Here is a 23,628-nt window from a genome sequence, read left to right on the forward strand (position 1 = left end):
TTTAATTGGACAAATAAACTAAGGAGAATGTGTATTAAACAGTTTGTAGGAAGAGATTATTTTGAATATTTAAGTACCCCAGAAGCAATTTACCAAGACATTAAACAGTTTTTGCTCCTAATTCCAATATACCATTATTTGTTTACAAAGATAAATACTGAAAAACATTTGGTGCAAGAGGGATTGAGTGCCAGAGATGGACAAGAAAAGGCCATATTGCATATGTACCAAGATACTTAATCACTAGTCTAATGTACAAAAATTGAAAGCTTAGTTACCGCCATCCCACCATAGATAAAATGGCCAACAAATAATCAGGAACAGAGAAACTGAAGTTGAATAAGATGGTTGAAAAAATATGATTTCAGGCATTTAGATGACTGAGAACAAGAGAGACCTGCTGGCTGGAAGCAGACAAGAAGTAACCCCTTTATTTTCCCACTTGGGTTCTAGAACTGCATATACACTCCGGATGTGGATTTTGGTAAAACGGCTCTTCCAATCTTGATCTTGCTCGACCTTTGACTCCCGGGGGAGCACCAGCTCTTTTTCTTGGAGCGCCTTGCCTGTAATGTATTAATTATAAGTCCGGAATTTATCAGTTATCAAGCAACATGGTTGTAATTGTTGAAGGCTTTACAATTCCCTCCGAAACAGTTTAAAACCGGTTGTTGTTTACTAGTTACATAAGTTTCCTGGAAACAGGTTGAAAAGACTTTAAATCAAGAAAGTTTTTGAAATGATTAGTTGAAACATTTTTCTTTGGAAATACTTTGACAAGATTCCAGCTTTAAAGTAAGATTTCTGCTGCTTGAATCAAAATGATCTAATATCTAATACCAGAATGTGAAGAGCACGTGGTATGATTAAAATGTGAAAGAATATAGTATCAAAACCAAAATCTTAAAACAATGGGTGAAATAATCCAAAACCGTTACAAATCCCTTGGAAAAACCATCTAAAACTGACATGGGATGGTATTTATCTGTAACATCATCTTGCATGTATAACCCAGATTTACGGGTTTAGACGTGTACTGAAGATAATTTATTTTTTTGGCTTTTCTTGTTTTTTTTCTTTTCCTGTTTTCTCTCGAGTCTCGACTATATTTTAAGGAGCTCACAGAGGTTCAACAGGAAAAAGAGTGGACTTGGGATGAGCGATAAGCTCAAGAATCTAAGAAAGGGGGTCTGAAAGAGAGAGAGAGAGAGAGAGAGAGAGAGAGAACAAGCTCAACGGAGTGAGATGCTGGCATAAAGCTGGAGTTAGTAGCTTGATCGATTGCATTGAGGAAGAAGTCCAAAGCAATAAAATAAAGAGAACAATAAACAACTGGTCAGAGTGCAAAGAAAATGATTATGAGAGAGGAGCTATACGTAAGAACCAACTTACCGAATTTTGGTGCTCATACAATGAAAAAAACCTAAGTTTTCTAGGACCTATACGTGAGAGAACGAGCTTGCCAAATTTTGGTGCTCATATTATGTAAAAGAATCTAAGTTTTGACCATTATGAACACCTTAGAAGCTCTTGTACAATCGATGTGGGAGGTTATATATCTCCAACCTAAAATTATTCTTTAACAAGGAATCTAGTAGCAGCCAATGCCAGAGTAAAGTCCCTTGGTTCAATTCCTGAAGTTATTACTCCCAGGGTCCATTGTTGCATCCAAGTAACAGAAACAGAGAGAAAAAACTTTTGACAGAAACAATTACGTGAACAAGTGCAAGCGATAATGTGAGTATCCATTGCGTATGTATTATCACCTGTTCTTATGCAAATGCTTGACAAGATGTGAAAATGATGGTCCTTCAAGCTGACCAGCTTCCAGCTTATCAAATATTTCAACTAAGCCTTTCCTGCATAATTTAGCAGGTAATTATGTTGCTTTTAATATGTAAATGAAGAGTCCAAGGCCACAAAACTTAATCCAACTTGCGCAATTTCAAAGTTTTAAGGACTTCTATATGACTCTTCCCTATAAGAATGCTAAGCTGTTTCCCCAACAGCACCTCCAACATGCCAGTCAAGATGAACTTTCATGTTACCATAGAACTCCCTGATTTGTAGGTGAACTTTTCAGCTATTTCTATCCCATGTACTCGTAGCCTCTTTGTGAAGCATTAAAATATAAAAGAATGGTTGATTTGTGCCCTAAATGAAGGCACTGGTAACACCTCAATAAAGAAAAATTCCAAGCTTAGCAGTGCTAAAAGAAAAATTGAAAAATCACCCTTCTAAAATTGATAAAATCAAAAAAAAAATTCACTTGCAAACCACACGAACTGAAACTCTATACCAACCAAAAGCAACAGAAAAATTTCATTAATTACTTGAGTACCTGTCAGGAGTGATTGTTTTTCGGTGGCCTAAGAATCTGCGGTGCCCCTCAACTGCTCTTGCCATATTACCTGAGTGTGATGGAATGAAAACATCACTCTCTACAGAGATGAGATAATCGAGTGCTGCAGTTTGTGAGGCATGATTGGCAAACCCTCTCAGTTCTTCTGGCGTTGCCAGCATTTCCTGCCATCAGTAAGACATTTGGTTTGGAAGGTAGAATACACTATTTGAGAAAGAAATTAACTTCGAGCCGCATGACTTCCAGAATGATAAGGTGCAGGTACAAACCTTGAAAATAACATTAGGAAAGCGAGATGTGAGCTCTGAGAGGTGAGTGTTACCACCATAAATTTCTCCGGCAGCAATATAAATCAATGTTGACAGAGGATAACCAAGAGCCTGAAGAAATAATCCAACCTCCTTTGGAGTGAGAGGGCAGAAACCATCAATTCTCTGTTCAGTTGAGTTGATAACCTTAATCTTCCAATGATTTGTATTCTCTCTAGTCATGGATGAGTAACATTAGATATTACATAACACATTGGTTGTCATTCTAAAGATCATTGCTACAAGCCTACAACTGAAGAAAAGGGAAAAGATCTAAGCAGAGTCCGCCCTCTTACAAGAAACCATGACACCAGATGAATTGGAGCAGTTGCTTTGATGTTAAATAAAATACATAGATGACATTTTGACATGCATAGTATAGTATGTGTCTCTCAGAGCCTCTGTGTCTGAGTAAGTTGTACAGAAGAAGAGCTTCTGAAATTTCACAATTCAATCTGAAGGCTCTAAATATCCTGTGTTAGAGAATACACTTGTCCTCGTGGTTGTGTAAGGATTTCCAAAGGAAACATAAAGTCCTAGGCCACTTCACTCATTGCCTTAAGGATTTTGGTTGGATGCCCAGATTCCTTCAAAATAGTACCAGAGCAGGCACGGGTAGTTCAAGATTCACCGCTACCCATTATTGAAAAGAATTTTTACGTGCTTGCGCTATGAAAAAGAATCAGGCCCGCACGTAAGGGGATGTGTTGAAGACATATTTAAGTAAATTAAAAGTGTGCTCTCTCTCAAAGCCTAAGTTTTTAGATGAGATGGTCACACATTTCAACTTGATATTGGCGCCAAGCTAAATCCAGTTATTTTGTGTCTCAATGTTGGACCCCCATATTATGTTGTCTACGCTCCAATTGGCAGACTTAGGCATGTGGGCGTTTAAGTGTCTCATATTGGTGTAAGTATAGGTTGTTTGTCTCCTTATAAGGTTTTCGGAAATCCTACCTCATGAGCTATCTTTTTAGATTGAGTCAGGCCCAAGGTCGATTTCTTTACGTGGTATCATAGCCAAACTTTGGTGAGCCCGTTTGCATAACCGCATTCTCTCTTCTAGTTCTATTGCTCTGGGCTTCTCTCCCTCAACTCAACCTATGGAGTTGCGTTGTGCTTCTCTCTCTTTATTCAGCCCATTGAGCTACAAACTTTGCCCGGCCCACTTCTTAGCCTGCTGAGCCTACTATCCTCTTAGTTGCAGCCCACTCTTTAGTCTGTTGAGCCTAATTTCTCTATATATATATACACACATTAGGTCCACTCTTAAATCTTCTCAAGAAAAAGGACAAAATTCAGTGCACGGTTAAACGCAACGGGGTTACACATGCAAGAAGGTGTTAAAGAATACACTCCCCTCATCTGTTATGTAAGAGTTTCCAAAGGGGTTTATCAAGCCTTAGGCCACTCCATCCATTGCCTTAAGGTTTTGGGTTGGATACTCTTCTTTCACCGCCTGTATGTATAAACTTGTGATCAAGGAACTTGCCGCTCCTAAATAACCTACAAGCCATGATTGAGACGCAATAATCTCATTGGGCTCAGAAAAATAAATAGATTGAAGAAAGGTGGTTTAGCCCTCCTTTATGCAGATAATCATTAATACAATGAGCTTAATTTAAGGCATATATTATAGGAAAATCATGACAAAATATGATAGTGATAATGAGAGAGTTATAGATAACCTCATCACGCGAAGCTCCTCTGCTTCTAGTTCAGTAAGACCGTAAGTACAGCCAGTAAAAGACAGCATGTCCTTCTCATATCTCAAATGGAGTGCAACATATCTATTTGCTCTTGTTCGGAGCCGGTCCACAAGCTTCTGTAGTATCATCATCATGTATTACCAAACCCTAATTAATGAGGAATTCTAGTTGGAGACCTTACAAATGAGATCCAAAACATAAAAGGATGTAGATAAACTTGTATTTAGGGGTGGCAAATGGGTGGATCGGATCGGATATGGACGGGTTGAAAACGGTTAATGCAAAAATGGATGCATTATCCGACCCGACCCATATTTAATACGGATAAAAAAGGGTTAACTGACGGATAATATGGATATCCATATTATCCTTGCCTTCTTGAATATGATCACTTTTGGGAGAATTCTTAGTCTCACAAACTTGAGGAACCCCCAATTTGAGACTTTACAAATGTAAAAGTTAAACCCATTAGTTATCCATTTTCTAAGTGGATAATATGGTTCTTATCCATATATGACCCGTTTTTAAAAAGTTTATTATCCAACCCATTTTTAATGGATAATATGGGTGGATAACTGTTATCTTTTAACCATTTTGCCAGCATAAACAGGCATGAGAATCCTACACCTAATATTACAGCATATTTATTTCATAAGTTGAATGCCATTCTTAATCAAGGAGATCTGGACACCAAAAAGGTTAGTGGAAATACAATAGCCAACAAAAAGATTCAGTGTAGTGTGACTATCCAAAAGGGAATCGCAAAACTACATACTCCCTCTGTTTCAGTTTATATATGACGCAGTTTGACTTGGCACGGAATTTAAGGGGGGGAAAGAAGATTTTTGAAACTTGTGGTGTTGAAGGTTGAAGGGTAAAAGCTTTGTGGGACATAAACTATAAAAGCTTCTCGTAAAGGATGAAATGGGTAAAATTGAAAGTTTAAAGTTAGATTATCGCCAAATATATAAATGTGTCATTTTTTTTAAACGGAGTAATAAGGAAAGTCTATCATATAAATTGAAACAAAGGGAATAAGTGTTTATGGTGTGACCAGAACATCTAGTCCAAAACTGTAAGCAAATTTCTCAAATGATTGTTCTAACCTTTCCAAGTCTCTCAATAGGAGGAGAGAAGCGGAGAGCATTATATAGAGCACGACATCTTAATCTCTGAATATCAAGAGGCAGTTCATTGTTTGCAAGGCGAGAATCAGATTTAGCAACATGAATTACCTGCAATTAAGATGCAATAAGCCAATTTTCAATTTCAGATATATGATTTGCTAGAGAAGACAAAAGAAAATTAGGATCAAGTCCCCCGAACAAAAGGAAATGGAAATAGAGACTCTTTGATTATGGATTATATTGATAATATCAACATAATAAACTGATAAAGTTAATAAAACGACAATTCAAATCCCCTCCAGGATTTGATGATTTTGGGATTAAATGCCATCTCTCTGACATCTCATAGTAGCTGATAATTTTAGAAGGGCTTTAATAACTGACTATTGAGAAGAAAGTTAATTTTTTCTTGCCTAATAAATTCCAATGGTCAATAATAGCCTTCCATGTACAACAAGGAATCGAACTCATAAATATTCGCAAGTTTTTGGTAGTAATGCATCCATATGTTAGCACCACCTTGAGTCAAGCATTGGCAGTGATATAATACACTTGAAGTTTTTTTATTTTCTGCTAATAATGGGTGAAGATGTCCCTTACTTCCCATTGAATTGAATAACATAATCGAAGGTTATTTCTCATATTGTTTAATATACTTTCATATAATAATCAGAGGGTTTATTCTGTAAATGTTGTTTGAAAAGAGACACTATCTTACTTGGTGCAACAAGAAAAACTGAATCGCTACGACCACCATGAACACTACTAACATGTTGAGCATATAGATATATAATACAGTTCAACTAGAGAACACATTATCATAATAACTTCGCCAACGACATCATGTTCCATGGTCGTCCATTTAAATATCAACAATTTCCTTTGACAGCAAGCAAGGGCAACAAGTAGCAACAATTTCTTGTTTTGGGTCCATTGCAAGAGAGAGGTTAAGAAAATCTACTTTTAAGAAGAAGGTGATAGGAATAAGATTTACATGCCTGATGCTCCTTCCACAATTGTGTCATTTCTTCATAGTAACCCATTCCTGACCATGACGTAAAGTGCTTCCTAGCTCGAGGTAATGATTCTATTTCTTTGGGAAGCTCTTTAAGAATCCTGAGGTCCCCTTGTAATGTTTCAATGAAATGGTTCTCATCAAATATATCTGAAAATGTACTGTACATTAGCCCATTAGAACAAACAAGAGTAAGTATGTTTAGATAAAGTGAAAATAAAAAAGAATTGCTAGAGATTAAAGCACTCATCGGCATTCTAGAAGAAACAAGAAAAGGCCACAAACAGTCTCAGGCAATGTATAAAAACATTTCTTAAAGAATGACAAGCAATGTAAAGTAGAGAGAGACACAGTAGAGAACAAAATATGACCTTGAATCTTGCCAGAACGATCGCTTGTCCAATTGAGGAATTACCAAAGTTGCATTCATTACGTGTGCCACTGCCACCATGTCAGCTATCTGTAAGTAAAAAGGAAAAAAAAAAAAAGCAAATTGACAAATTAAGACTGAAGGGAAAAATTCATCAACGTACAAATATGTGGACATATTTGCTTAAAAAATGGGTATGACCACAATGATATTTCAATAATGAGATGTGACTACATCCACAATCAACAACATGAAAGATCCGCGAGTAAGCTCTCTACAAGTCATGGCATAATCATCTTATCAACGAAACAGCAAACTAGTAAAACTTAGCTAGCGTTTGGCCATAGATTCCCAAATTTATTCTGAAAAATCTGATTTGGGTGAAATTTGGTTTGAAGATGAAAATGTGTTTGGACATCTGTTTTGGATGAAGTTTGGTTTGGAAAAACATGAAACATGACTTATACCCACAAGTTCTAAACACTATCACAAATACCCAACAGTACCATTATCAATAACATTCATTATATTATCGCAAACCATAGTCCTGAACATAAATAAATTTGATACAAAATTATCATTTTTATAATGAACTACATGATACACTATCAGATGACCGAGAAGACGAACCAACATCGTTACAAAATAATAAATGGTGAGCTCTTTTATAAAATACAAAAGTTTGGGGCAATTTTTAAAAAATATAATAGTGATATTTTGGACCAAAACCAGCTATTGAGCTGGTTTTGGCATTTGGGATTTGGCCAAAATGTAGGCAAAATCTATGGCCAAACATGTGTTTGCCAAATAAAACCCAAGTTTATTTTGACAAAATCTATGGCCAAGCGGGTCCTTAGAAGCTTACTGAACACTAGCTCTTAGAAATTCAGTTGAGACTATATCTTTCACCAAAGAGTAAATCTTATATCATTTTCCAGTTGTACTTCCAATAAAAATTAAATTCTCTTACCAATCATGCCAGGCTTTGTCTTATCTTCTATTCAGCTATTTTACCCAAAACCAATATAGAATTTATTCAGCTATTTTGCCCACAACTTCGTATGAGACTGCTTTTCTTGTTAACTTCTCTTCTCCCTTTATCTAGGGATGTTACTTCCTAACATATAATTCACTCCAAAACTGTGAATAGACTTTAAGGAACCACATTTCCAAGCTGAAGGTTTCTAAATAGCCATCTTCAATATGTCAACATGTTAAATGATACCCCAGGACTCTGCACAGAATCATATACAAGCTACCACATGTCCACTAGCATTTCCAAGTTGGGCTGATTCAAAACGTTTAGCTTGTTTAACAGTAGCTCGAATAGAACAAAAGCTATTCCGTTGAAATTTGTGGTTTAAAACAAGAATGATTGTACAACGTGTTGCACAGCTGGGTCTACAAGAGTGGGAAGAGAAGTCCAAGGACGTCGAAGCTTGCACCTCTAGCTATTATGTGGGTCTACAAGAGTGGGAAGAGAAGTCCAAGGGCGTCGAAGTTTGCACCTCTAGCCATTATGTGGGTGATATGGAAAGAGAGAAATAGCAGATTTTGAAGGGGGTGAGCTAGACGTTGTAGAGTTGCAAAATAGTGTTTTTTTTCTCTAGTTTATTTTTGGTGTACCTATGAGGTGTCTATTTGTATAGGTGATTTGGTTTCCTTTGTTGAGAACCATATTTTGATGTAGGTTCTCTTTATTCTTGTCAAATATAAGCTTTGGACCTAACTCACACCCCAAAATCCCCTTCATTGTCGATATGGGACTCAACACCCCCTCTCACGCCCAGGACTGGACATCTGGAGCGTGCACAATTGTAGGGGCCCAACATCGTGTAACAGCCCAGCTCACTTGTGATATTGTCCGCTTTGGGCCTAGGCCCGCACGAGTTTAAAACGCGTCATTAGAGTCTAAGGCATGTTTACTGATATACCTAGCATCTCTCTTATATTTTGTCGATGTGGGATTCACCTAGGGTATCACATACACCCCCTTAGGGACTCAGCGTCCTTGCTGAGGTTTGCCCCACCATCGTTCAGGGTTGCACGCGGAGTGGCTCTGATACCAGTTGTTGGGTTAAAACAGCCCAAAGATACTCTTAACATGGTGTGATAGTGTCCGCTTTGGGCCAAGCTCGCACGGTTTTCCCCAAAAGGCCTCACACCATTAAGAGATCCCTACACCTTATATGTAGGCTCCCAATCTTTTCAGGTACCAAAATGGGACTTTGTTCGCACACTCAACCATTGCCACGATCCACGGGTCAATTTCCGAGATTCTTTAATATGCCCCTCACATGCAGCTTTGATTCATTTAGATGAGTCAAGCACGTGAAAATTATTTTTGGTGTTGGTGGCGGTGAGAGTCGAATCTAGGACCTATGTCTGCTCAGATATCATATTGAATTATTGAAGTGTGTAACCATCTCATCTAAAAGCTTAAACTGTTAGAGAGTACATATTTTTAATTACTTAATTATGTCTTCAACAGTTTTGAATACATCTTGTATATGAGGTTCTCCCCTTCTTTTCATAAAATTATTTACCTTATCAGCCATTGTTACTGCTTAGTGTTATTACTTTTCTCTCTATTTTCTGGTTATTATGTTGCTGATGTTATCTTTCTAGATTCCTTTGTTGTTACTGCTACACTGTCTAGTTTTCATTTTATTGTGCCGAGAGTCTATCGGAAACCCTCTCTACTCCTCCGGAGTAGGGGTAAGGTTTGCGTACACACTACCCTCCCCAGACCCCACTTGTGGGTTCACTGGGCTATTGTTGTTGTTGTTGTTATTTACCTTATCAGGAAAAAAAACAGGAATGATTATGTAACATACAGAAAATGGAAAATAGAAATCAAAAAGAAGATTGAACTTACACCCGTCCTCATTTGATTTAATCCACCATTACTTTTTACAGTCAAGTAGCGATTCCATCCTAGAGCAGCTGGACAAGAAGGATAAATTCTGCATAAGACTTTCGAGCGGAAAAAGTTGTGGCACATAAAAATTTCATATTGTGCCTGAGGTGGTACAGGTCAAGGAGATTGAGAGAGAGAAAGCAGAGGAAACAGCACAGGCATGATATTTTTCTTTTATGACCGAGAAATCTGCTGTTTCAGCTTTGAATCAGCACATGCATGAGCTGATAGCACCATAAGAAGAGTAGATAGAAAAGAAATTGTTTCCCAAAATAACTATGAACACCCCCTCCCCCAAAAAAGAAAAATCAGGAAAATCGAGATCTTGAGAAAATCCAGATGAGTATCTTCTTTATAGAACATAGAAAAGCATTAGTGCTCCCAAGAGGAAATGAAGATACTATTTCCAGTTTAAGTTGCAGGTAGCAGAAGAAACACAAGCTATTCTAATAGAGTTTAACCTTTATATCTCACAGTTGGCTTGACACATGGATGTAAACCATGACTGTGTGAAGTTTCCCAGACAGAATTATCTGCATTCTGCAAAAGACAAAAGGAGACATTCTCACTACCAGGAGTCTAACAGTTATCATTACGAGAGCTAGTCACTGATGCAAGCAAGACACCAAAAGACTACACAGATACAACTCTAATATTTTCAAACTGACAAGTTACACCAAGGACAAATGAAAAATATTCCTTAAGATTCTAATTTATCTGTTATACAAGTACATAATTTACATATTCACTCTTTGTATAAATTGGAGGAAATAAGTTGAATAGGGTTGACCCTAAAAGAAATAAAACTCATAAGCATAGGAAAAGGACGAAACAATCCTAGAGCAAAATACATGTGGAAACTAATTAAAAACTCATTCCTTAGAACTACAAACATGTATACTTGAAATATCTAGCTACTATAATGCTGATGAATCCTGAAACGAAATTTCTCAGCAACTATCGCAGTACAAAGAAATATCATAGAAGTGGAAGAGAGATATAAAAACCAATAGCATGACATAAACTTGTTATTTTCCTTTCTTTTCCAAAAGGCTCCTTATCATTCTTCAATTGCTTATTTTGCAGGAAGCACTTAAACAAGTACAATTAAGACAAGCCCCAAATATACAAAAGGTGAAATACATAAATGGCCCCTTTATGGCTATATGTTGTTCACAACGACCAAATAGACACCTCAACTAACCGTATTACCAATTACACACTTCTTCACGACTAAAGTGCGACCTCGTGAACCCCCCACGCTGACATGGCAAAGTGTGTGCTTTATATTCACATTCGAGCGCGTAAAACCCTTAAAATTAAAGTTTTTTCTTTTTCTTTTTCTTTTTCTTTTTTAAAATTAACCTGACTTTATGTGAACCCCACTTACCTTCATTTTCACACTTCTCCTTCTTCAATTTTTTCACCTTCGATTACAAGTTATGAAATCAATTTTTGTCCTTTATGAAATCAGGTTTTGTCATCTAATCATTCTCACAGTGTCTGATTATAAGCTATAAAGAAAAGGAAAATAGATTTGAAAGAGGATTAATTAGGGTGGAAAATGGAGGTGGGAACGGAAGGTGACGGTGGGGGACTTGTTGGCGAGGAACAAAGTTGTTGTCGCCGGATCTGTTGTTGTAGTTGTCTGCTGCTGCTTTGATGCTTTAAATCTCTGACCTTTACGGGCTTGACCGTTGTTGATTTAATTTTGCTATTTCCAATTTGTTGTTATTTCTACTGGATATTTTAATTATTTGTGGAGATACTATTAGGGGTGGGCGTTCGGGCCATTCGGATTGGATATGAGAATTTCGGTTTGGATTTTCGATTTTCGGATTGAAGAAATGACAATCCAAATCCAATCCAAACAAGTTCGGATTGAATCGGATATTTTAAGTTCGGTTTCGGATTAATCGGTTTGGATATTATGGATTTTCGGTTTTGAGCATATAAGTTGAGATGTTTCTACTTTTTACAAAAATGAATATCCAAATGAAGTTCTCATGTTAAATTGCCTGAAAAGTTCCTCATTCTTGCTGCAATCACCCAAATAAAGTATTCAAGTAATGAAATTATTATCAAAAAAATACAACAGAGACATTAATACGGCCGATAAGAAGTAGCAACAGTAAAATCATGTCCAAATAGAAAGTATTCTCATAGTAGCTTAGTAATTAATATTGAATATATGAGATAATATCTAATGGATAGAGTATTGAACTTATTACTATTGGCATATGGATAATGGACTAAATATAAAGTATAAAAATTTTGAATTTTCGGATATCCAAAGTACCAAATTCAATATCCAATCCGAAATCTAAAAATTTTAAAAATTATATCGAAAATCCAATCCGTAATCCAAAAATCCAAAAAATTCGGATTTCGGTTTGGATTTCGGATTTGCCCAAATTTTGCCCACCCGTAGATACTATGATGTATTCATCTTAGCTCGCCTCATTTGTGTATGTAGTTGTTCTGTTAATGAGCATTCATATATCCACCAAGAAAATCTGACAATGACATATGGGCATTGACGAGATCAGAGAGCTTTTGCACGTGTAATCTCTTGTGTACTTGGGTTGTAGGAGCTCTGTCAATTCAAATTTTTGGTCAGTTCGGTGACTCCATTTTTGCCAGCCTGGAACTGCCCGGAAGTTTGGATTAATTTTTTGGTTGTTTTTGTTTTAATTATTACAAATTATACGTGTCGTTCTTTAATTGGTTCATTTGATATGTCATTAGCAAGTGTAACTCACGCATATGTTTTGCTGCACCCGGGTGTTTACTTGATACACTTAATAGCCACTTGAAGTATTTAACTGATCTATCTGATCGTTGAGGACAACTTTTTTTTTTATAAGGTAAATAATTTTATTAACAATTAGGAACTAACCCCGTATACAAGCTGTATACCAAAAAGAGAACCTACAAAATAAAGGGGCCGTTTATGTATTTCGCCTATACAAAATAAAGGATCACACACAAGGCACTTATTTTACCCTTTTAAGGTACCAAAACCTGTTCACACTATTTCATAAAAATTTAAGGAATAAAGCTCATCCTATCATTTGAAAAATGTTAGGAACTAAAGCCCTTTTTTACTATCACTAATGCCGTCTCTTTTTCTTTCTTTTTTCTTAAAACAAATTGAAATTTCACTTCATATAACAAACAGAAATAAAACTTGAAATTTATCCAACATATTGTAGGATAAAAAAGAATTGTGATAGGTCGATGGCCAGCATAAAAATAGTTTAATCATGATGAATTCTCTGAATAGTGAACATAATGGATTAACACTATTCATCCAGCTCATCATAAAAAATTTGGAATTGAGGCGTAACTGATTGATTGAATATTCATTGCCTTTCTTGCCCCTACACTTTCTTGTTGATAATTCAAATTTCTTGTTGTGTTGTGCCAAGGAAAGCAAGCAAATACTGAATCAGAAAGCTCTTACCAAATTGAAATGTGAAGACAAAAGATAAGCATATTTGCCACAAGGCCTCTTTACATACTACCAATTTCAGTTCTATGTTAGGTTATCACCACTAGGCCACTTTCTTTAAGTTCACAATTTGCCGATTTTGCCTTGCTTTTTTTTTTTTTTATATCGTTTACCCATGTTAATCCAAACTAGGAGGTCCAAGAACTATGTCAATCTACAAAAGCATTAAGTAGGATGATAGCAAACTTCCATTTTTTATGACAAATCGCAAGATAACAAACTCAGGAGAAAGCATTTCAAAAGTGTCCCATACAGCAAACCATCTGAGAAACTAAAGAATTCCCACAGAGACATGTACGGATTTCTAAGTCTTAAAGTTTCTGCAGCAATGTATACATGCATATATAACGTAATCCGAACAAAACAAATGAATTATAAAGTTAGCTTGCAACTTAATTAGAACTTGAACTAAGTTAGCTTGCTACATCACTTGCTACTTAGGGTAAGTTGACTGGCAGAAAGTTGGCTAGCAAACTTGATTCAATATTAAATAAGTTGATTTGCAACTTGATTACTACTCAGAGTAAATTGGTTCACAACTACTAGCTTGTTGTTTACAACTTGGACTTTATAAGAAATATTAGAGAATGAAGTGTTAAGATACACTTTGATTAAACATAATTGGCTGAACCACCTAAATCCTTGTGCCTCTATTTCTATTATTATTATTATTATTATCATATTTTGTTCTCCTGTTTCAACCAAATGTAAATTTAGCTCCAAAATTCTGACCACCAATTTCAATCCAAATAAGAAGCTAAAATTCTCGGAAATTTAATAAATTATCCAGATACTTTCTAGACCAAATTACAAAAAATCAGCACATATCACCCAATTCACAAATAAATAAATAAATAAATAAATAAATAAATAACAGACCTCTTCGGATTCGGGCTCCTTCTTCTCCGATACTACGAGACGATTTTGCTCATCTTCTGATATATCTTTAGAGTACAAAACGAAAACGAATATTGAGAAAACAAAGAGGAGGAAAATATAGAGAGTGATTGAGAAATGAGATGTTCTTCTTGTTGTCCTGTGGCCTCTGTTCACCATTTTTTTCTATAAATATAATTCGAAAGAATTCTGCTGCTATATTTCTACGCTGATTAATGGCTACAAATTTTAGGACTCTGTTGCTTAAACTTTAAAGTAGCAAATTGTGGGGAATTTATTGGTTTGGGTTGGAATTCAGATTCAGTGTTAACAGTTTGAAGACGAGATCAGAGGATGTTTAAGTTTGAGAAAATTGCACTTTTGGACCCCCTGCTTTATAGATAATTCTTAGATTGCCCGGATTTCTTACACCTGGTCCATCTCAGCTCCTTTTCTTTTTTTAATCAAGGCAATGTAACATGAAATATATATTGCATGTTTTACAAATTAATATATTGATTTAAATGTATGTGAGAAAAAAATCAAAATAATTATTTAAAAAATGTTCAGCCAGTATAAATATTAGAAACAAAAATAAAGATCATTGACTGTCAAATTGGAGAACGGAATAGAATATATTGTAAGTTGTAACTTGTAACCAGTGTTTTAAAATACAGGAAGCCAGAATATGACGTTTACCCTATCATGAAACAAAATACTATCTTTGAAAAAATAGAATAATAAAGAAATAGATGAGAACTGATAAATTACAAAATAACATTTAAAATTTTATGAATCCAGAAACAGAAAATGTTTCATCTACTGGGATGTAGTCTCATAAAACCTTTTGTTAGTGATTCTCGAGGACCCCAGCCAGAGGTAGTTAGTGATTTAGTTTGTTCCATTGATTGATTAAAATTGATGGTTAATACTATTTTTTTCCTCCAACTTTTTCTTTTCGTTATCATTTTAGGTTGTTAATGAGTATATAGTGACATTTGGCCTCCTAATAACCATATATTAAGTTTCTAATATAAATAGATTTACTGATTAATTGGAACAACATTTGTTAAAGTCACGACTCGTTCATCATGCATTGTCACCCATTCGATTTTCTTCTCTCATTTTGGTTCTCTCGTGCTTTTTTTTTTGTTGTTGAAATTCAAACATGTGACAGTATGATTCGAATTATGACCTCTTAATCATTAAATTATTCTATTGAGAACATGGAGAAATTTGCATAGATAGTCCTTTACGGGAGTTATGAGTTTGTGTCATATTAGAGGTAGTGATTATTTTCGACGCCATAGGAGGAGGAATTAAGGGGAAGCAAAAGTAGGATGATATTGTTGTGATTAAAAGATTGGTGAATAGGAAATGAAAGGATGAAAATGAAGGGAAAGTGAGCTCCCTTTTGCTTTGAAAAGAGAAGTGTCCCTCATTGGTGGTGAAAAAAAAAGAAGTGAATGTGCTTATTGAAAAAGCACTTCCCTTGGTGTTACATGGGTTGGAAAGAAAGTAAGTCTCAGGTCGTCGTTGTTGCTCGTCTTCGGTTAACGATTGATTTATTAATCTTTTTGGACAAAATTTCTTTCAATTATTTAATTAATTAACGAAAAGTCAACCTGGAATAACTCAGGACCCGCGACCCGACCCGATCCGTTTCTTTCACGGGGGGTTTAAATGGGAATCGTTCCCACCTGTTCCAACAGCTATAGCTGTTTCTGAAAGGTTGCAAACTTTTCAGAAACAGTGCCAGAAAATGGCTATAAATATGCCTTGGTCCCAGAATATTTCCTTACGAAAATTTTCTGAACTTCTTCTGCACAATTAAATTCCAGTGTGGTTTACAGCCTTCAAGTGGTTCGCTATTTCTCTGGCGTTTTTGGTACCGATACTCTGGTGAGTTAAATCATTCTATCCTGGGAGAATAATATTCCAACACATCGGGTACTTGAGGGGAATAATTTCCTTAAGGACACACTGTGCATTTAGTGGGCTCGATTTTATTCCGAAATATATTTACTGATTATGGTTTCTGATAATCTCTAGTTTCTGCTATTTTCTGTTTTTCTTCTTTATGTTTTATGTTACAGAAATTTACTGTTTCATAATATTATATTATAGTATTAAAGATTACTAACAAATGTTTGTTCATATAGAATAGGATGATCACATAATCTCTTTCGCCTGGTCAGGTCGCCTGGTCAGGTCACCGGAAGTGAAGTAAACTTGGCTCGTGATCCTAATGTAGCATTGTGCACTTAAAAGTTGAAACCCCTCTATTAAAAGGTACGCTTTCTCTACACGGTGGATCCTTAGCTTTTTGTTGCTACTCGGTCAACTACTCAAATAATTTAGAATTCGTTTTTGTTAGGACGGGTTGAAAGTTAAATGTACCAAGCAATAAGTTGAAAATCAAGTTATAGTTAAACATTACATATGAAAATTTGCTTCAACGTGAAAAGTCAAAAGGACAATATTTCAGCATATTACATATTACATAATACGAATGTGTTTTCTATACGTGGATTTAGATAGTTTTCTCGACCTTTGGATAAGATCAAGTATACGAGTATTTAGTATTTATAGGGACAAGGCACATAGCATCTGGCAATAAAAAGTCTTGGCCAAACCAATGTCAACTTGTAAACCTTAATACTAATCTTCCTTTTTGAAAATTCTTCAATAACTCCAAAATATACAGACATGGCCATCTTACCAACTCCTTTGAAGGACTTCTTAAACCAGTCCTTGAAACTGTATTTCCTTCTGGTAAAATGGTAGCTACTCAGAAATGCCCTTCTAGCCTGCCAATATTCATAATCTCCAATATTATAGTAGACTCCATTGATGGATCTAAAGCTTTCACTCTTTAAAACATCAGAAGGGAAGATTGGACAGACTTTTGTACTATGGATTGCACTGCAACTGTTCATCCAAGCCATAGTGGAGTATTCTGTGTGTGTGTGTGTTAATCTGTTTGTATTTTGTAGTTTATTTATATGGGTAAAGCTTACAACATCATGTGAAAGTTTCTTGAGTAGTTGAACAAAGCTAGCTAGTTGTTGTATACTAGGTTTGGTAGCTTTTGTTGCACCCATCAATTGTCCACCAATAACATGGAGTTTAGACTAATAAATACTAACCACTTACTAAGTTGAACTTAGTGTCAAAGCTCATTTTCTTAAGGTAAAGGTGTACATCATTCTATATATTAGGTTATTTACCTGATGATTTGTTGACCATATATAGGAATTTATGCGCACACGTAAAAATAAAAAGATTAACTAATGCGCATGCAAATTATGATTCCATTATTACGCAAGATAACATGTTATAAATGAAACTATATAGATCAACTTAATAAACAAATTAGTTTAAGTAAGAAGTGTTGTAAGAGACAAAATTAATGGAGAGGCAAAACGTTCGAGTTGAGTGATTTTGGTTCACAGACCATTTAGCAAAATCTTAGCTCTTTCCATTCTTGTTATTTCCTATATATTCATGACCCAGGCTCCAGATTGGTTCATTGTGAAATTGATAAACTACATAATAACTTAAAGAAAACGATCATTCCATTTAATGAGTCCCAAATTTCCAAGAACTGATATCATATTCCAGTGCCAATGGTAGGACGCAAATGTGCCCTTAAACATATGTTGCATATCACCAACAAAACAAAGGCCACATTGAGAAAGAAACTGAACAGAGCCATTTCAATTATCCAGCTCACATCAAATGCAACTGATTTCAACTCTTTATTTCAAAGTTCAAAACGACATACAGTTACTTCCACGCCTTTTGATTGGTAAAACCATGTTTCCACAATCAACGTCAGTGATGACCACCACCACCATCGCCACCTTCTTTTTTCTTTTGTGAAGCAGCTCTTAACTGGCGCTGCTCCTCTTTGTAAATTCGGTTCCTACGTTGATACTGCAGTAAAGGAAACAACCCTGTAACTAAGAAGTATAGTGAAAAGTACCAGAATTTGTTACAAATATACATAATTCATCATTTTCTAAGTGTTTTTGAGCTAGAAAATTCCGGCTTTTGCCACATCAAAAATAAAAATAAGGATTAATACAATTCTTTATTACTTTAAAAAAAGGATTTAAAAAGGAGCCAGTAATTTACAGTTACAAGCAAGAGGAAAGCGAAGAGAGATGAATATATATCCTTTTATTTTAATAAGTGGGAGATAACCATATCACTTCTTCTCGTTATTCCTGTGTGACTAGAGCAGGCTGGGCCGTAACTGAGTTCAGAGAAAACTACACTGTTTAAAACATTGACAGCCGCCAGCAGTAAAGAGTTCTCAGAGTCTCTGTCTGAAAATTAACTAGCGTAGGGTACTGACACACCACTTATGCTGTTTGATCAAGAACCTTACTAGCTCATGCACCTCCCAAGGTTTCAATTTCTCCTGATCTTGATTCGCTACATATAGAAAAGAATCTAAGCTCTGTACTTTGCTTTATTGTTTGATCTACCATAAAATACAGCTTAACATAAAAGTAAAAAGGAATAGAATTACTTCCATTTAGGAAAACTTAGGGATTTCCTGAATCTACAACTGGAAGCAGAAAGATTAAACTTTAAAGGGCTGACTTGGGGCTTATTTTTTTGTTAAATCAGAAGGAAAAATCAATCAAATTAAATAAATTCTAATAGCATGCACGGTTAACACTGAAGAACATTATGAGAGTTGAGAAGAAGCAATGTCCTGGACAACACATTAACTTTTAGCATACACAGGACAGTAGACTAGTTTTTTTTTAATAAGGCACAGGACAGTAGACTAGTATACTAGTAGTCTGGAAATCTAAGTAGAATTAAGAGCTGCAAAGGATCCAAAGAAACTGAAAGAAGGTTGACCTACAACACACGAAGAGTGAAGCTAAACTAACATATTGGAGTTTGACATGCGCCAGTAGATTAGTAGAGGACTAGGGAGCACAGACACGATACCTAATTTAACATATTGGAGTCAGACACTAGAACTCTAGAAGTCACCAACACACCTCGAAAAATGACTGACACATTTGTTTCTTTTTTATATTTTATGCTTTCAACATGCAAGTGCTATTCTTGGACACCAACTGGACACTTTGCCTTCCAAATTCAACCTAATTGAAAGGAACATAGACAGATAGCAATGCATAAAATTTTCCCCAAAAATAATTTTCAAAATGCCACGATATGTAAGTCCATATATGTGGAGGGTTTGCTACTTGCATAATCTGATTCAGAATGCAAGTGCATTAGTACCAGAAACATAAGTCAAAAGAAGAGGACTCTGCAAAACTCATGTCTCCGAATGCCAAAGACAAGAGCAGAGGAGGAAGGTACAAACAGGGAAAAAGATGTCACTTTCAGTTGAGCAGAGTCATGACCGTTGAGATTATTAAATAATTTTATCACATTTCCTTATCCAGAAAATAATTAAATAAGTCCATCACACACTTTTCCCTTTTTTTGTTCTTTTGGGGGATGGGGGTTTCATGTTAGATGCAAAAGTTTTTCCACATACGATTGCTTAAGGCTCAGGGATTAACAAATATTGACCTTGAGCACAGATATTATAATCTATTTGGCACCATTAAAAGAATAAGGTACCTTCCCCATCCAACTAGTGCAATTGAGTCTAAGAAAGCATAGTTTCCTTGATGAAGATAATCTCTTGCAGTAGCTAAACTTGGAAAAGTGCTTCCACCACTTTATTCACCTATCAACATATTAGATACTTAAGCTTGTCTTAATACAATTAGAATTAGTAGATAAGCTGCAGAGTCTGAAATATGTACTCCCAGCATGGAAAATGGAAGGAGGGTTTGCTGCTTTATCGGACATCTATAAACAGTTGAAGCTTCTTTCCTATTAATTCCACCAATTCCTAATCTTTCTCAATCAATTAAGGAGGCTTATACATCTCCGCAGGATCATAAAACACCTAGCCTCAAACGCCCAACTTATGAAAAAAATATGGGGTGTAGCTTGAGGCACTCTCAAGAGACAAAACAACAATGATTCTAAGGAGAATAGACAAAAATGCAGAGAGCGACCAGGATATGAGTTAATGAAAGAGCCATAATGAGAAAAGAGGAGACAGTAGCTGAATAAATCAAGAATAAGCTCTTTCTGGGACTCAAACAATTAGCTTGTGTCATTGTGTATAATCTTTTCTACAGATAAAGGACAGAAGGTGATGCAAACAAATGCTTTACTACAGATGTTCCAGTTTAGTCCTTGTAAATCAGCTACCCCCAATTAGACCATTTCCAACTCATAGAACTAGAAGTGCCTTTGCATTCATGCCTTCTCTAACAAATCAGTCAAGAGAGCCTAAATAAGACTAATCAAAGAGATGCCATGTATAAATAGACAAAAAAGGGAAATCTGCAACTCTTTTACAAAGAATGAGAGACACACCAGTAGTCTAAAGAACTCTTGTCAAAGCCATTAAAGTAGATCAATCAATCATACAACTAAACCTCAATTACAAACTAGATGGACCGACAATACAAATCCTTCATATATGCTCTATCCGTGCCAATTTCATTTCAATACTAGCGAGTAATTCGGCTTTAGGCAAATCGGAGGTTATTTACATCTCGCACTTATCTCTGTCCGAACCTAATGTAGATGTTACACCAATCAACTAACTTTAATCCCACTTAGTTCATATCACTTGTATGGATCCTTTACTTCCATTCTATTCTATTTTTAGCTAAATTTGTATAGGTTTGGTTCTACGAATTTGCAGATCTTTTAAGATAATTTTCCACCATGTGATTTTAGGCCTATCGCATCTCATTTTAACACCCTTGTGGTGTAATTGAACTAATGTATTTGAAGATCTACGGTATGCATGGAAAAACCATCCCAGCAATTTTTTTCTCATTTTATGTCTTTGTGTGCTACTTGAACTATCTTTAGTGTGTCGTTTTCTAATCCAGTTTTGTATGATCGCATATCCATCTTAACATCTACATTTCTATGTTACTTAAATTGTTAATTGTTGAGACTTAGAGTAGCAACATCACTACCATATATGATACAATATTGTCGGTCTCACAACCATTCTATAAAAGCTAATATCTTCCTATAACATAGCAATCATGTAGCACCTCCTCCACTACAACCATCCTATTTTAATTATGTGTTACGTCTTCATCGATCATGTCATTTTCATGTAAGACTGGACTCAAATATCTGAATTTTTTCATTTAGGAACCACAGTCTTGTCCAACCCCACTTTACTTTTGTTCTTATGGGAGCTATACTTATAATTTTGCTAGCATCTATTATGTTTTACTTCTACAAATCTTGCTTTTCATAGTACTTTTCCATTGTTCTTGCTATTAATTAACACTTTCACTTGCTTTGTCATTAACAAAAAGTCATCTGCCAGTAGCATGCATTATGGAACTTCATCTTGTATACTATTAGCTAACTCATTCATAACTAGAGTAAACAAGTAAGATCTCAAGATCGATCTCTAGTGTAAAACACGGTTATGGAGAACTCCTTTGTATCTCCTCCTACAGTTCTCACACTTGGGACTGCTCCCTCATACATATCCTTTATGCATTCATTTATTAGATATCCCAAGCACCCCAATTCAGCTTAAAAGCACATGCCATCTAATGTTGTTGGAGGAAATGACAAAATTCATACTTCGATACGATACAAAGCTGAGAATCTTTTATCGGATATCAAATTCTACAAAATATTTATTCACCAATTCAGCTTATAACATATCAAGTTTCTAAAACCCTATCTTTCCTCATTTTGTCTATGAGTACCACTTAAACTATCTTTCTAATGTGTCGTTTCTAATGTTGACCAACTTTGTAACAGCACATCTATTTACCATATGCGGAAAAAGCGTCTTGCAAAAATGCAAGGTAAGATTGCGTACATAAGACCTAATGTGGTCCAGTGCAGCGGGGGCTTAGTACATTAGGCTGCAATTTTATATCTATCTTACCATATATGATGTAATATTTTTGGTCCCACAATCATTCTATAGAAGTATCCCTTGACCTTGTTAGGTGTCCTTTATCGTATAGCAATCATGCAGCATCTCCTCCACTTTAACCATCCTATTTTCACTATATGTCCTACATCTTCATCTATCATGTCATTCTTATGTAAGATTACACACAAGCATCTGATTGTTTGCACTTAGGAATCACAATCTCGTCTAATCCCACTATACTTTTGTTCTTCTTATGGAGGTTGAACTTTCAGTGTTGCCTGCATATATTCTTAAATTATATATTACTTTTACAAACGTAATTTCCAGACTGCATCTCCATCGTTCTCGCTATTAATTAACTTTGTCGTTTGCTTCATCAATTAATGAAATGTCATATGAAAATAGATGGAACCTCGTCTTGTATACTATTGGCTAACTCACCCACCATGACTAGAGCAAACAAGTAAGATGTCAAGACAGAATTCTGGCGGAAACACACGGTTATGCATGACTCCTGTATCTCATCCTGCAGTTCTCACACTGGTAACCACTCCTTCATACATATCCTATACGGCATTTATTACTGTATTTGATATCTCAAGCACGTTGTCGGAGGAAATGACAAAATCCATACTTTGATGAGATTCAAACTCTATCGGATATTTAGGCACCAATTCAGCTTATAAAATTTCAAAATTCTAAAACCCTAACTATCCTAAAAACAGCACAGGAAGAATTAACCACGGTACAAGGAACCACCGACTAATTCAAATCTTCAGGACTAGGGAGATTTAAGCAAAGGTGAAAGTACCTAAAAGATCGGAATCGAATCAAAAAATTAAAAATGGGAACAAATGGAAATGTACCTCTTTAGAATGATGAAGGCACTCGAAGTAGTCTTCTCTAAGAAGGGAACAATCTTTGGGTTCCCTGCATCGAGACATACACTCACTGAAGTCCATCCAGAAATCATAGCATCGGCCTTTGTTCCCTGTTATTCCCCATCCTGACGCCATTAGAGCAAACGCTTGTTCCTCCGAACTTTGAAGGTTCTGCTATGGTAATTGCGAATTTGCGATCAGAATCGGATGTTCTTAAGGGCTAATGTTGGGAGTAGTTGATGTACGGAGCGGATCTACATTTGGGCCAAGACCCGGCATCTTCTACAAATTGAGGCCCAAACTGTTGCCCATCTCAGGCATTTTCTTTTGAAAATTACAAATTACAATCTAAAGAATCTTTTTCTTACAAGATTTGATGGTTATTACTTACTGTATTGTATCGTATTATTACTTTAAATATAATATTTATTTTGATTATTACTTAAATTTTATTGTATCGTATCTTTAAATTTGCGGTTACGTAACGATTAAAAGTGTTACTTTATGGAACGACCGATTTGGTGTGTTCGCGTTGTTATATTTTTTTTTATCTTGCCCT

At 35.7% G+C, this 23,628-nt stretch overlaps 2 protein-coding genes across 2 annotated transcripts; both read right to left on the bottom strand.

Annotated features, from left to right (window-relative positions):
- Positions 1-41: 41 nt before the first annotated feature.
- Positions 42-14,567, bottom strand: LOC107804086 (O-fucosyltransferase 38). The gene is made up of 11 exons (XM_016627901.2): positions 14,205-14,567; positions 10,273-10,351; positions 9,770-9,837; positions 6,893-6,981; positions 6,505-6,682; positions 5,486-5,614; positions 4,359-4,495; positions 2,632-2,845; positions 2,342-2,526; positions 1,767-1,859; positions 42-566 (listed from the first exon to the last, which is right to left on the bottom strand). The coding sequence occupies exons 1-11, from the start codon at positions 14,379-14,381 to the stop codon at positions 431-433; spliced, it is 1,485 nt and encodes a 494-aa protein (XP_016483387.2). The 5' UTR covers positions 14,382-14,567; the 3' UTR covers positions 42-430.
- A 3,190-nt stretch (positions 14,568-17,757) lies between these two features.
- On the bottom strand, positions 17,758-23,280 carry LOC107804087 (NADH dehydrogenase [ubiquinone] iron-sulfur protein 5-B). The gene is made up of 2 exons (XM_016627902.2): positions 23,055-23,280; positions 17,758-18,140 (listed from the first exon to the last, which is right to left on the bottom strand). Exons 1-2 carry the CDS (start codon positions 23,202-23,204, stop codon positions 18,039-18,041), a joined length of 252 nt encoding a protein of 83 aa, XP_016483388.1. The 5' UTR covers positions 23,205-23,280; the 3' UTR covers positions 17,758-18,038.
- Positions 23,281-23,628: the final 348 nt, after the last annotated feature.

The sequence above is a fragment of the Nicotiana tabacum genome, chromosome 13, assembly GCF_000715075.1.
Source record: "Nicotiana tabacum cultivar K326 chromosome 13, ASM71507v2, whole genome shotgun sequence".
NCBI lineage: Eukaryota > Viridiplantae > Streptophyta > Magnoliopsida > Solanales > Solanaceae > Nicotiana > Nicotiana tabacum.

Coding starts and splice junctions, on each gene's coding strand:
- LOC107804086 (XM_016627901.2), bottom strand. CDS start 14,381: ATGGTGAACAGAGGCCACAGGACAACAAGAAGAACATCTCATTTCTCA. Junction 4,496..5,485: donor CTATTGAGAGACTTGGAAAG/GTTAGAACAATC, acceptor ATGATACTACAG/AAGCTTGTGGACCGGCTCCG. Junction 1,860..2,341: donor AAAACAATCACTCCTGACAG/GTACTCAAGTAA, acceptor TAAATTATGCAG/GAAAGGCTTAGTTGAAATAT.
- LOC107804087 (XM_016627902.2), bottom strand. CDS start 23,204: ATGGCGTCAGGATGGGGAATAACAGGGAACAAAGGCCGATGCTATGAT. Junction 18,141..23,054: donor GCCTTCATCATTCTAAAGAG/GTACATTTCCAT, acceptor CCTTTACTGCAG/TATCAACGTAGGAACCGAAT.